At 42.9% G+C, this 14534-nt stretch overlaps 1 protein-coding gene across 12 annotated transcripts in view; it reads right to left on the bottom strand.

Annotated features, from left to right (window-relative positions):
- Positions 1 to 11308, bottom strand: part of LOC143846832 (putative E3 ubiquitin-protein ligase HIP1) — a 67261-nt gene extending 55953 nt beyond the window's left edge. For 7 of the 12 annotated variants that reach the window (XM_077355409.1, XM_077355411.1, XM_077355406.1 and 4 more), the window contains exons 1-4: positions 10983 to 11306; positions 10704 to 10752; positions 3363 to 5173; positions 2596 to 2781 (exon numbers count right to left, since the gene is read on the bottom strand). In XM_077355409.1, the coding sequence (XP_077211524.1) occupies positions 2596 to 2781; positions 3363 to 5081 (1905 nt within the window). In that variant the 5' untranslated portion in view covers positions 5082 to 5173; positions 10704 to 10752; positions 10983 to 11306. Of the gene's footprint in view, positions 1 to 2595; positions 2782 to 3362; positions 5174 to 10703; positions 10753 to 10982 lie in introns of all 12 variants that reach the window. The other 5 variants (XM_077355404.1, XM_077355405.1, XM_077355407.1 and 2 more) reach the window with 5 other exon arrangements.
- Positions 11309 to 14534: the final 3226 nt, after the last annotated feature.

The raw sequence follows: 14534 nt of genomic DNA, 5'->3' as shown, positions 1-14534 counted from the left end.
GTCTCCCTTCTTCTGTCTAAGCTGATCAGACTTCGCTCGGGCAATCCATTTCCCTTGATACCACGTCTTTGGTTGTACGTGCTTTGTTCATAAGTTGGCCCCTAGCCCTGAAAAGTTAGATCCTCGAGCGGAAAAGTGTGTCTTCCTTAGTTATTCTCACACATAGAAAGGATATAAGTGCTACGGTCCTCTCTTACGAAGGACAATCATTTCAGCTGATGTTACTTTCTTCAGGTCTACTTACTTTTCTAACTCCATGACCGACTTTGTGCGTGACTCTGGACTGCCTCTTCGTCTACCTTCGGTCTCTTTAGATGCTCCCACTTTTCAGGTGTAGTTTTTCACTCGTGGCCCTCGTGTGCAGCCTACTCTCGAAACATCTTCTCCACCCGACTAATCGACTCTCCAGTTCGACAAATCATCTTTAGGTATCGGCTGCCTAATGCTACTTTTAGTCATGTTCTTCCCGATTCTCCTGTTGCTTCGCGTACTCGTTCCCGTACCATAGTACAACCTCTTTCTCATTTTGTTTCTTATGACCATATCTCACCCTGCTACCCTTCATTTCTAGTTGGATTGTCTTCTATTACTATGCCTGAGTCTGTTACGGATGATTTAGTTCACCTAGTTGGTGTGCTGCCATGGATGCTCTCCACTCGAATGGTACTTCGCAGTTGGTCTCTCTTCCTTCTGGTGTTCAGCCTGTTGGTTGTCGTTGGGTGTTCACGGTTAAGTATCTACTAGATGGGACAACCGAACGCCTGAAGGCGCGGCTTGTTGCGAAGGTATACACTCAGACTTTTGGTGTGGACTATACTGAGACTTTTTCTCCTGTGGCCAAGATACACTCGATTCGAGTTCTCATCTCTTTATATGTCAACCGAGGTTGGCCCTTATATCAGTTGGATGTCAAAAATAAATTTTTGCATAGTGATCTTACTGAGAAGGTGTATATGGAGAGACCTTCTAGTTATGTTGGTCAAGGGAAGATGCGTCATCAGTGTCTCGTATTCGTAAAGCTATTTATGGGCTGAAACAATCTCCTCGAGCATGGTTCGGAAGATTCAGTGAGGCAGTTATGAGCTTCGGTATGAAACAATGTGGAGTTGATCACTCCGTCTTTAGTTATCGGTCTAATACCGGATATATTTTCTTAATAGTGTACGTGGATGATATTGTCATTAGCGGGAATGACATGATGGGCATATAGAAACTAAAGACTTTCCTTCAGAAAGAATTTTGTACCAAAGACCTAGTTCGACTCCGGTACTTCCTTGGGATTGAGGTAGCTTATTCTCGTGGTGGACTTTCATTGTCCCAGGGAAAATATGTGCTAAACATATTAAAAGAGAGGTGCCTTAGGAGAAAAATATGAGTCCATGCCTATGGAGCCGAATGTAAAGCTCTGCCTAGATTAGAGAGACCTATTAGAAGATACTGACACATACAAAAGACTAGTTGGGAAATTAATCTTCTTGGTTGTTACTCGTCCTTATATTTCCTTTGCAGTAAGAGTGGTCAGCCAATTCATGAGCTCACCTCACACTTCTCATTGGGCTGCAGTAATTTAGATAATTAAGTACTTGAAGAGTGCCCCAGATTTTCAAGAAACATGTTCATGTGAAACTAAAAGGGTTTACCGACGCAAATTGGGCAAGACCTCCAGCAGATATGAGGTCAATTAAGGGATATTGCACCTTTGTTTGTGGCAACTTGGTGTCATGGCGAAGTAGGAAGCAAGATGCAGTAGCCAGATAAAGTGAAGAAGCTGAGTATCGGGCCATGGCACACACATGTGGAGAGCCAACATGGTTATGATGTCTTTTATCTGAGATGGGTATTCTCTCGTCTCCAGCATTGTTATATTGTGACAATAAAGCTGAAGTCCACATCGCCTCAAATCCAGTATTCCATGAGCGGACTAAATCAATTGAAGTGGAATGCCACTTCATTCGTGAGAACATTCAGAAAAGGTGAAATGAACTGAGTTAACCCGATCATGAGATCAGCTAGCTGATGTGTTTACCAAACCATTAGGAAGGACAAAGTTGAATGATATTTGTAACAAGCTGGAAATGTATGACATATACACTCCAGCTTGAGGGGGAGTGTTAGAGATTTATCATATTATGCTGAGGGTATAGTGGTCATTTCACCAATATAACCCTAACTATGTACTCTCTCTCTCTCTCTATTACTCTCTCTCCAAGTCAACAGAGACTTTTCATTAGTATTTTTCCGTAGCACCAGTAGCCAAACATAGGAGTGGCAATATCAGGGCCACATCATTTTGGGCACCTTTTGATATGCATGTGTGAGTAGTGCGAGAGAGAAACAGAGAGAACAAATAGGGGATACAAAAAATTTGCAATGCCCCAAAATAATGTGCATAAGTTGAGATGGATTTTGATATATAAGAAAATATAACTCTTCGGTGCAGAAAATCTAGGCAAGTTTACCAGATTCAATTTCTTAGGAAATTTCATGATTTATCAGACCAAGCATCATGTTTCAAGAAATTTTTTCTCAATGGATAAATCAGATAGAAATCATAAAAGTCAATTACTAAAGGCAACAATTATTTCAGGAACAAACCTCAGATGTTAGCCTCATTCTCGCTACTGGGGCTGGCAGACTATGCGATGACGAGGGAACTCCCGGTACACCATCGCCTTGTCTATCCATCCTGAATGCTGGCCTCGGATATGGCGGATGACTCTGATGGTCCTGATGACCAACTCCAGGTGGAAGCACCATCTCCTGGGGACGAAGTGGAAGCAGCTGAATGTAGTCAATTCAAAAGGGAAGCAATAGGGAATTCAAAAAGTAGGTACAAATAGGTCCAACACGTGATATCATGCCGCATTAGGAGGAACACGTGGGGCCTGTTTGTTCCATTGGAAAATTTAGGGCACCAACTGTTTTTATATTTCTAGGTTTAAGTTAATTAGAATGTTGCAGGGTGGAGTCCTAACTCCTAATAGATGTCTATAATCTATATCGGAATGAATGTGATGGGGACCATCGTAAGGCCCGTATTTTAATTTTTAAGTGTCTTTTAAGTTCTTAAGTTATAGGAGGGGTACCACGTTCTTTTTCCACCAATATCACTTGTTTTCATTGAGTTATGAGAGCCCCCAAAATAATGTGCATAAGTTGAGATGGATTTTGATAAATGAGAAAATATAACTCTTAGGTGCAGAAAATCTAGGCAAGTTTATCAGATTCAATTTCTTAGGAAATTTCAAGATTTATCAGGCTGAGCATCATGTTTCAAGAAATTTTTTCACAATGGATAAATCAGATAGAAATCAAACAAGTCAATTACCAGTGTAAAGGCAACAATTATTTCGGGAACATACCTCAGATGTTAGCCACCTCCTCCCTTCTGCGGATGGCAGACTATGCAACGCCAAGGGAACTCCCGGTACACCATCACCTTGTCTATCCATCCAGAATGCTGGCCTCAGATATGGCGGATGACCCTGATGGCCAACTACAGGTGGCAGCACCATCTCTGGGGAGTAAGTGGAAGAAGGTGAACGTTGTAGAGGAAAAGCATTGCTCTGAGCTGGAAACTCATTTCCAGAAATTGGAAACATGGCCCATCGACCAACCTCTGGTAACATGGGCAGATACTGGCCAGGAGGACCTGGATTACGTACCCAGATAGAACCTGGTGAAGGATGGACTACAGAACGAGAAGAAGAAGCAATGTTTCCAGGTACACCTGTATTCCCACTTGCATTCCCATTGACCGATAACATGTGCGGATACTGGCCAGGAGGACCCGGATGAGGTACCCAGGTAGAACCTGGTGAAGGACGGACTACAGAACTAGAGGCAATATGAGAAGAAGAAGCAATGTTTCCCGGTACAAATGTATTCCTGTTGACCGAACTCCAATGTGTTGGATCTTCTGTCAAATTTCTCATCGCAGTTGCTGGCACAAACATTGGATGCTCTGAGATTCTTCTCGCCATGCTACTTGTGTTTGCTTCCTCTCGTAAAGCAGGCTGTCTCTCTCCTACAATGACAGAACTTGATGAAATGGGAATGGGTGGCACAAGAGAATGGTGTTGAGGAGGCCCAGACCATGGGTAAGGGTTCACAGTACATGCAGGAAAACTAGGAATATATGGCACAAGAGAATGGTGTTGAGGATAACTTGGAATGGTTGCCGTTGACCTCAAATCCAAGGAGGGATGAAATGGGAGAAGGCGAGAAGGCGAATAAATGGGTCGCCAATCATGAGAACGCATAATAGCATTCCCCGGGGGTTGTAGATTAGGTGTGGCAGAATCTTGTTGATGTGGAGGATTAATCCTCATTCGAAAATTTCTGTTTGAATTTTCTGCATTCTCAGCTATACTTGAACCATGATGATAGTCATAAGTTATTCCTGCCCCACTGACGCCAAATCTTGTGTTTAGCTGTTCTTCATGAGAGGCATGCCATACACTGTTCTCAGCTTGCTGAAAGGAACTTGAACTTCCACCTAAAGAAGGCCGCCCAGAAACTTCCTCAACGGCCTTCCTTTTGCAGGATAAACGTCTATCATCTACAGCTTCAGTAGAACCAGTAGCAGATGGGATCTGCTCAGTTTCTGATCCACCTGTTTTGTTGGGATGAGGAGATATACCTGCTTCCATGACCTGGCCACTATTCCCAACAAATCCTGAATTGAGGTTTTGACTATGAGTAATATCATCAGAATTAGAATTTTGAAATAGCAATGGTTCATTGGCAGCTTGATTGCTATTACGGTTTATATTCTCATTTTCCAAGGAAACAATGTTGGCTGATACAAAGCCCCCTTCTTCTAACCTCAAACCAGGTCCAGCATGAGTGATGAGAGAGTCAGTCAACCCATGCTCGATTTTCGCTCCATCATTGCTAGACTGGTTTAATGTGTGATCACCAGAGCTCGATCCATCAAGATTCCCACTATCATGATTAAAAACATTTAGCAGGTTATTCCAACAGAGCTGCAGATTCCTGGTAGTGTTATTTGAGGTAGACCCACGGACAGATTCAAATGTTTCAGGTAAGGGCTGAACCGTACTCCTTTGCCCCTGCATCACGGCTGATATGTTTTTCCCTTGAAAATTGTGTAAAAGGTAGTAGTGGGTCACGTATTTATACTTCTTCTGTAGAAATCAAATCGTGCAACCTGCGAAAAAGGAATAGTTAGGAAGCTCAGGAGGGTAGCACACAACACAAACCAAAACCAAAACATATATGTAAAAAGCTACGCAATTTGGAAACATAGTATTTATGAGAAACCATAAGCACTCAAATAGGCAGGAAACAGAAAGGGAATCAGAAGGAACAGAAGCATATCTTTAGAAGTATACACTGATACTGTAGGGTGAACTTTAAAAATAAAAAATAATGTGAAGCAGAAATAACGGGATGAAAATACTTGCAGGCTCACAGCTTTTTCAACCTTCAATTATCAGAATTGAAAATAAAATGCTCAAGTCACATGCACATTGAACGTGCCTGTGACCTGCGAGGAGATAAGCAAAGCTTTTGAGGAAAGGACGACCGAGTACGAGAGGGTAAAGACAGGAGTTAACAAAAAAGGCCAACCTTCGTGAGATCAAGGTTGGGATTCCTTCCCTTCAGACAAAAGAGGCTGAGACAAGTGGAAAGATTGAGCATCTAAATGTTGAGTTGGCGACCCTCGAGAATCAAAAGGCCGTTCAGGTTTTGGCACAACGAAGCGGTCACCGAGATTCAAGACGTGGTGGAAGCCTTTTGAACTGTCCACCGAGGGTTTTCTGAGAAGCAGCAAGAGCACATCCTTTCTTCTCTTTGCTCTTAATTTTTTGTTATCCGAATGCCCCTTGGCTGACGTATCGTCCTTCCGTAACCTTCTAACAATTTCTTAATGGAAAACCAATTTCCTTCGTCATTCTTCAGCTAAATTGCCCTTGTTGCTGCTTTAACTGTATCTTTGGATTTCATTGTGTCCAACCAATTCCTAGATCGTTCGGGAATTCTTCAACTTTCTCTAAGTGGCCTAAGGCGTAGGCTGGCTATCCGAAAGAGTAACTTCGCCGATTACTTGCCGTTAGTCGTGGGTCCAAGTAGAGGGTCTGCTAGCCTGAGGGAGGCCAACAACTTAGGTTCTTCTTTGGTCGTGATAATGATAATTGGGTTTCCCCACTTACCAATCCAACCCTGCAAATATAGAACAAAGCCTTTCTCAGGTTCGAGTTCGCGATAAATGGTCAACCGTCAGCCATGACGACCTAGGCCTTGTCCTCACTCTAGAACATGAGAAGTTGGTGAAAGGAGGATGGTAAGCATTGCTCAGAGTGGATCCAATCTCGGCCAAGCAGCCAGTTGTAGTTGGACGATTACTACTACAAAGAGGGTTGATGGTCTTTGTGCGTTGCCAACCATGAGTTCAATCGGCATGATACACTGAGCCGGTGTGACCCCTCCTAAGAATGGCATGATACCCTGAACCGGTGTGATGACGTTAGCCTGGGTGGCTCAATAGTGATAACGTTGGCCTCAGTTTTTCCTAGTTTTCTCACCATCCGCATTGCAATGATATTGACTGCGGCTCCATTGTCGACAATCAAAATGGGCCCAGCGTGGCTCTCCATGTGCACTCTGATGTAGAGGGGCTCAAGATATTTGATCATGGCAGGTGTGGGCTTGTCAAAGACCATCGTCCCTCCGTACTTCAGTCGCTTCTTCAAAGACTGTCTCGCCGAAAGGACCATCCTCAGACACCCAATGTCGTCGTCGATGGTGGTCGGATTTGGTCTGGCTTGAAAATCTCCTGGCAGGATTAGGGACAGGTTGAAATCCATCTGGTTGTTGCCATGATCAGTTTCCTCATTCTTGGTCGGGAATGGTGCAGTACCTGTTAGGGATTTCCCAACAGCTTCATCGGTAGTGTAAGTTCCTTCATATTGGTCAGATGAGGAATCTTCGTCGTTGGCTGCGAATCATCGGACTCAGACTCGCCGACCATGACCTTTAAATCCTCGTTCTAGCTCCAACTAGCGCATGCTTCATCGGAGTTGTGCTTGCCCTTGATTTCCTCTTCAGCCTAGAAGAAGAATATTGATTGCCCTACATGATCTCCACTATGAGGTGTTTCGCAAGATCCGCTTGGCCATTCTCGCTGCCTGAGCCCGCTTCTCTGGAGACACCGTTTTTGCGTCTTCATGAGTCCCGAAATCACGCCTAAGAATTTAGGATGTCAATGTCAGCCCATTGTCCTAGGTCAACGACCGGGGATCTGACTACCCGCCGTGCTCTTCACAACAGTTGGTCGTCATGGCTACGCCCATAGAGCTGGTCAGGAGTGGCCAAGGGTCTGTGCATGGAGGAGGCTAGGAGGTGTTAGCCTGGGTAACTATCTTCGACCCCGGGTGACTCATGGGCGGCCTCTTGCCATTTCCGGAATGCTTCGATGGTCTGCTATCCTCAGCCTTTGTGGGCGGCTCTGAGGTAGCTAGTACTAGAAGGGAGGCAAGTACGCATGGTAGCTGGCTCGGTCGACACAAGTCAACTTTTATCTCTCGTCGAAGCTGGCCATGTTGGTTCCAAATCTAAGCGCGATTGGTAGCTTGTGTGTGGCCGGTGCAGCTGGGTCAGAGGATGGTTATCGGGGCGGGTACCATCGAACGATGGATGGTCCATTTGCATCAGTCACAAAGGACCATACCAATCGGTGAAACGGCCTGATCGGCTCGCCGCTTGCCTTTGTCTAGTTTGGCCAAATTCCCCTTCGACCTGGAGCTATCCTCAACCATCAGCACTACGTCAGTTGAAGTCATGCTCGCTAGGACGGACTGAGGGAACGGGTCTTTGTCTATCTTCATCTAGCTATATGGAAACTTTAGCATTCCTCTCTCGGTAGTGTCTTGCACAACATTCCAAAGGACAACACAATTATTAGTTGAGTGAATTTTTCAGTCATGCTATTTGTAAAATCGGGCTACTTTCAACCAAGGAAGCAGGATTCTTCCCTGGGAGCCTTCGATTCCCGTTTTGATTCCCGTTTCGATTCCCACTTTCGATTCTCGCTCTGGCAACGTTGAGCAGGATTCTTCCCTAGGAGCCTTCGATTCTCGCTTTCGATTCCCGCTCTGGCAACCTTGCTTTCAACTCCTCAGCAGCGAATCGAATGAAGCGGACATCAAGTGGGAGATTGACGATCTCGTCAGCCTTCATGATATCGAACGAATAGAGGTGCTTAGACTCATTCTTGCCAAAGTTAGCCGGCAGTTCTATCTCTTTTTGTCCAGGGCCCAGTACGTGAAGCATCTGTTCCCCACCACTTTTGTCGGTGTCAGCACATAGTTTGGAATTGGATCATTCATATAACTATTAAAAGAAGAATTCCTTCGGACATTCTCTTCTCTTAATAGCCACTCATACCGAGTTACCCTAGCCTATAGTTTATATAAGTCCTCAAACACCTGACCTTCAAGCCTTCGAACTTCTTTCAAATCCCTATGTTGAACCCCTCCTAAGCCAACTTGGCAAACACCGGATCGACCGATCGAGGAGCATGATGGGAGATCGGTTCCTGGCATTCTTGAACCAAATAATGTATTGGTCAATTGTCTCGTCCCGCTGCTGCCGGAGCTAAGAAAGGTCGGCCATCGACACCTCAGATTGCACCCTGAAGTACAGGTTGCACCCTGAAGTACTACAAGTGGAACTTGTCCATTTCGCACAAATAATGACTGAGTTTGGAGGGAGGCTGATATACCCCAAGAAGGTCATTCCGGTAAAGGAATCGCCAACCAGCCTCGGTTTAAGATGGTCATTCGTTAATAAACTCACCACATTGGATGGTGAAGCAGCCAATGTGCTTGGCCATGGACTGGAGCCCTCCTACGAGAAGAGTGTGAATTGGGGATTTTATATCCTCTAGGAAATTCATAATTTCGGCTGACCCATTGCCGGTAGGGTTTATGTAAACCGACTTTGCCAGCTTAGCATGGCCTGCTTCTGCCAGATTGCAGCCTCAAAGAGTTGTTCACTCAGGATTATTGTGCTCAGAAACCCAAAGTTAATGGACTCTCTTAGTTGCGCCATGCCATCCACAGGGTTGGCTTGAGCGCCACTTACGGGTGCGAATTGCACCTAATAATTGATGGACTCCTCATGGAGAAAGTCTTCCATGGCATCCATAGCTTCAGCTTGATTGTTGGGGGCTTTCCATCTAGGCATATCTACAGACTACAGGGACTGCCTATTCACCATGTCCCACCGGGTGTACCACAGAAGGTCGTTGGCACGTGGATGCATCTCCCAACCGCTTTGGTCTACAGTGCGCGTGCATAGGCATGCCATAACAAATCATAATTCAACGAACTCGGCCAATTTTAACCCAAAGTACCAAACCAATAGTGCAACCACTCACAGCCGAGTTTCATTAGCCGCTAGTTTGGTCACTTGTCCAAAAGGAGGTGATAAAAGGGAGTTTGGGTTTCCCTCCTATGGGCCCCGCAGTTTCTCATCTACCCGTCGGGCCTACAAATCTAGTCGGCTAAATCATGGGCTTCAATACAATACGAAAATCCTACAACTCTCACCCTCAACCCGGACGAGCAAAAACCAAATTTCAATGTATCTTAAACCTGCGAATAAACCATGAACTAATCTAAGCTACAAATAGAAATAATACACCATTAAAACCTATACTTTCTCATCAGCAGTGACAATCTAAATGTCGTCTGAACAAAGCATGCATGCATGAGCAACATAGAAGAAATAACAAACAACAATCCAACAAATTTCCATAATGCTACCTTTTACAGCTTCAATACAACATGAAATCCTATAACTTCCACGCTGCAAACAACCCCATTACTTCATCAGATGTCCACGATGTGATCTAATCTAAACTACCAGCAGAAATAAACTATTAAAGCTAAACTTTTCTCATTGGCAATAACAATCTATATGCCGTCTGAACAAGGCATGCATGAGCTATAGCTGCCACCAGATCAGGAAAAAATATAAATAATAAACAACAATCCAACAATTTTGATGATGCCTACTTTTACAATACAATACGGAATCCTACAACTTTCACCCTGCAGACAACCCATCACTACATCAGATGTTATCGATGTGATCTAATCCAAGCTACAAACATAAATAAACTATTAAAAGCTAAACTTTTCTCAACGGCAATGACAACCTAAACTTTTCACAACGGCAATGACAACCTAAATGCGGACATAGTATGCACAATAGTAGCCACCATATTCAACTTCAACACACTATGGAATTCTACAACTTTCACCCTCAACCCGGATGAGCAATAACCAAGGTTGCAAACAACCCCATCACTTCATCAGATGTCACCATCTAATATAAGCTTCAGAGTATACATACATCCGATGCGATCTAATATAAGCTACAAAGTATGCATTTATGATAAGTAGTAGCCACCAGATCAGAAAAAATAACAGGAAAAAAATCCAAGAAGTTTGATAATACACATTCCTTTTCAACTCTCACCCTCAACCCCTGAAAAACCAAATTCCAATGGTTATTAAACCTGCAAACAACCCATCACTTCATCATATGTCACCGATGGGATCTAATATAGGCTACAAACTATGCACAATCAACAGTAGCCACACTATCCCAACATATACCCGAAAAAATAACAGGAGATGAAATAACGAAAAAAAAAAATCTAATACTACCTTTTCAACTCTCAGCCTCAACCTCTGAAAAACCAAACTTCAGTTAAACCTGCAAACAACCCATCACTCCATTAGATGTCACATCTATATGATAGTAACAAAGTATGACTATATGAAGCCACCAGATCTCACAAAATCACCAAACATATCAGAACCTAATTACTAACATAGAGAAGAAGTAGAACAGAAAATAAAAAAATCCACATCTGTGGCATTCATACTATCCATCAGATGATATTGAAATGATCACCAAAACAATCGGAGAATCACCAGAATTACCTTTCCTTAATCCTTACACACAAAAAAAGCATCTGTTCATCTGCTGAGAAAAGCAAGGAACAAACCCTAGAGATTGAGAGAGAAACGGAAGAGAGAAAGAGAAAGATTCGGCATGCAGCATATATCTCAAGGACGGAAAAAATGAGGGAAGAAAGGGGGTTAAAAAGAGAGAGATGAGCAGAGGTGGCTATGCACCTGTCATGACTCATGAGGGAGGGGTCCATTTACCAATCAGAAATAGCAAAAATTGAATCGAACATCTCCCCTTGCCCGCTAAAATATCGCTCGCCCCTCACGCCAAATCTCTCTGCGTGCGTCCTCTCGTTCCCTGCTGTCACTGTGTCTTCATATTCTTCTACTACTGAGCTTCGCGATTCGGGTAAAATATCCCATCACACGCCATCCTACTTTACAATTCAAACTGTATATGTGATCTAACCGTTTATTCTGTGGACCACCCACGGTAAGAAATTCATGATTGGACTGCTACCATCACTTGAGTAGTGAGTGTTATAGATGGGAGCTTTTATATGGTGCAGATGGAAGGTTAAAACACAAGGTGAAGGAAAATAAATAATAAAGGAAAATGTTTCCGGCCGATGGAAACTTTAAAAACAAGGTGAAGGAAAATAAATAATAAAGGAAAATATTTCCGGGCCGACGTGTGATCGGGGAATTTATTGGTCGCAAAGGGAGGGCGGAAAAGGAAGAATATGGATACAAAAATCTCAGGGCGGAGCTAAGATTTTAATATCTGCTCCGCCCTCTCTGTGGGACTAACAAATCGATGAGTCTCTCAGTAAGTGCAGAGGGATTTTTTTTTATGCTATCTTGTTTTTAATCCTCCCAGTGAACATATCTCTGTGAAACTGGCAATAATCTAGTTATCCCTAGATTCTTGAATGTCAGTGCAACAGCTGTTGCGCCGCCGTACTAATACGGTCGGTGCAACAGCTATTGCGCCGCCGTACTGATACGATCGGTGCAATTAGCGAGCACGCTCTTGACGTGTACTAATTCCGTGGTACAGTAATTAGTACAGTTGTGGTCAGGAAGCTTCTAATTCTCTCCCGGCTAAAATGGGTATAAATGAATTAATGAGAATCTTCGGAAGCGACTTTGACTTTTCGCGGAGGATCTCATCTCAAGCGCATAAAAGGCAAAAAAACAAAGAAAAGGTTTTTTATGTTAAGAGTTGCTAGATAGATTTTTTTTATTTTTGGCTTTTCTCGCTCGTTGCAGCTAAAAAAGTAGGGGAAGCTTTTTTAAGAATGATTGCCAAAAACTAACGAGTCCCTGCATAACGGCTTACGAGGGGTTGTTTTTTATTCTGTGTTGTTTTTCCTCCTCTTAATGATCGTCATGTGTGCGCGAAACCAGGAATAATCCAACTACCCCTGGATTCTCGAATGCACGATATTGGTGTGGTCGGTGTAGTTTGAGGACTCACTCTGGACATGTGAGGGTGAGGCTACTAATTTGGCCAAAAATGGGAAAATTACAGTTACACACCCTCTAGTTTCTAACACATACACTTCTACCCATGTGATTCTAAACGTGACAAGTACACCCCCTGATGTTTTCAAAATGTGACAAGTACACCCCCTCCATCAACAGTTCATCAATTTAACCTGACGGAAAGACTGAAACTAACCATGGTTAATATTTTGAGGACAAAAATATCCTCATTTGCAAAGGGATTAGGGTTACGCCATTTCCCACTGCCGTCGTCGCACCTCCGACCACCACCACCGTCGCCACCTTCGGCCATGGCTATCGTCTCCGTCTCCGGCCACCGCCGTCACCTCCACCACAAACAATGAAACCCCACCCATGGCTACATCAAACCCACATTTCAAGAAAAAAACATTGAAAAAAATTTAAAAATGCCCTAAAATATTAGGGTTTATGTGCAAATCATGATAATGGTGTGAATGAAGACAAATAAAACTCCTAAATTGAGGGTTTATATTGATAAATAAACAAGGGTTTGAATCAAACCCTAATTTTTAGTTTTCAAGTCTGAAAACCCTAATTTTTAGTTTTCAAGTCTGAAAACCCTAATTTTCAGTTGGGGAAGACGAGGGCATTTTGGTCATTTCCACCTCGCCGTCTGGTCCGTCGAGTTAAAAAAAAACCCAATGGAACCACATGGGGTGTAGTTGTCATGTTTAGAACCACAGGGGTAGAAGTGTATGTCAGAAACTAGAGGGGGTGTAAATGTAATTTTCCCAAAATTATATGCATATAGCATAGCACATTTGCGAGTTGGAAAAACAATTAATAATATAGAACAGTAATTAGTACGGATGTGTTAGTCAAGCTTTTGATTTTCTCATGACTGAAATGGGTAGAAATTAGGGTTGCAACTCGAGTCAAGTTCAACTCCCCAAAAAAAGTGGGGGTTGGGTTCGGATTGAGTTTTCCTAACCCAGGTTAAGTTCGGGTCAGGTTCGGCCGGTTGAAGGTTTGGGCAACCCGACATTTTTATGATTTTTTTTTGTAAGCTTGAAAACTTATGATGGAAATAGTTAAACTCACGCTTTGGTATAGCACTTTACAGACATACCTCCGATTGATTGACCATAACTCACTCAATTCAACTCGTAATTCATTGAAATTTGTTCCATTTCGAAGGAGTCGAAGTGTAGTTTAAAGCGGAAGAAACGGAGATGAAAAACTCCAAGTATTTTGAGAGTTATGATGGAAATAGTTAGACTCGCGCTTTGGTCTAGCAATTTACAGAAATAGCTCCGATTGATTGACCATAACTCACTCAATTCAACTCGTAATTCATTGAAATTTGTTCTATTTTGAAGGAGTCGAAGTGTAGTTTAAAACGGAGAAACGGAGATGAAAAACTTCAAGTATTTTGAGAGTTATGATGGAAATAGTTCCACGGGTCGGGTTGGCCTTAACCCGACCCGAGTTGCACCCCTAGTAGAAATATTTAATGAGAATTTTTAGAAGCAACCCTGACTTCTCGCGAGGAATTCCATTTTATAAACACATAAAATGCGAGAAATGGGGGCACAAGCTTTCCAGGTAGAAGTTGCTGGACAGATTTTTATTTTTGTCTTTTCTCATTTCTTGCACCTAAAAGAAGTGGCGGAAGCCCTTTTAAGATTGATTGCTAAAAATGGGTAAATGAAGGAGATTATTTATTTATTTATTTATTATGTACTATTTTTCATCCTCTCCCGTGAATGCCACCTCTATGCAAAACTAGCAAGAATCCAACTATCCCTAGATTCTCGAATGCTAGTGCAATAGACACTGCGTCACCGAACTGATATCGTCAATGTAGTTAGTGGGCTCACTCTTGATATGTAAGCGATTGCTACTAATTGCACTGATCATTAAATGTGTATGGCATGGTACAATGATTTACATTTTGGAATGGCAATTAATTATATACAACCGTATGTAGTATGGGTGTTTTCGACAGTGCTTTAAAATGGATAAATGATAATCTTCAAAAGAGAATCTAACTTGCCGCGAAGAGTCTCGTTTTTTAATCACATAAAAGGCGAAAAAATAACTAACGGCCTT

The sequence above is a fragment of the Tasmannia lanceolata genome, unplaced genomic scaffold, assembly GCF_043159265.1.
Source record: "Tasmannia lanceolata isolate RefF3 unplaced genomic scaffold, GAP_Taslan_0.1 ptg000015l, whole genome shotgun sequence".
NCBI classification, from domain to species: domain Eukaryota; kingdom Viridiplantae; phylum Streptophyta; class Magnoliopsida; order Canellales; family Winteraceae; genus Tasmannia; species Tasmannia lanceolata.
This window is presented reverse-complemented; position numbering and strand designations above follow the sequence as displayed.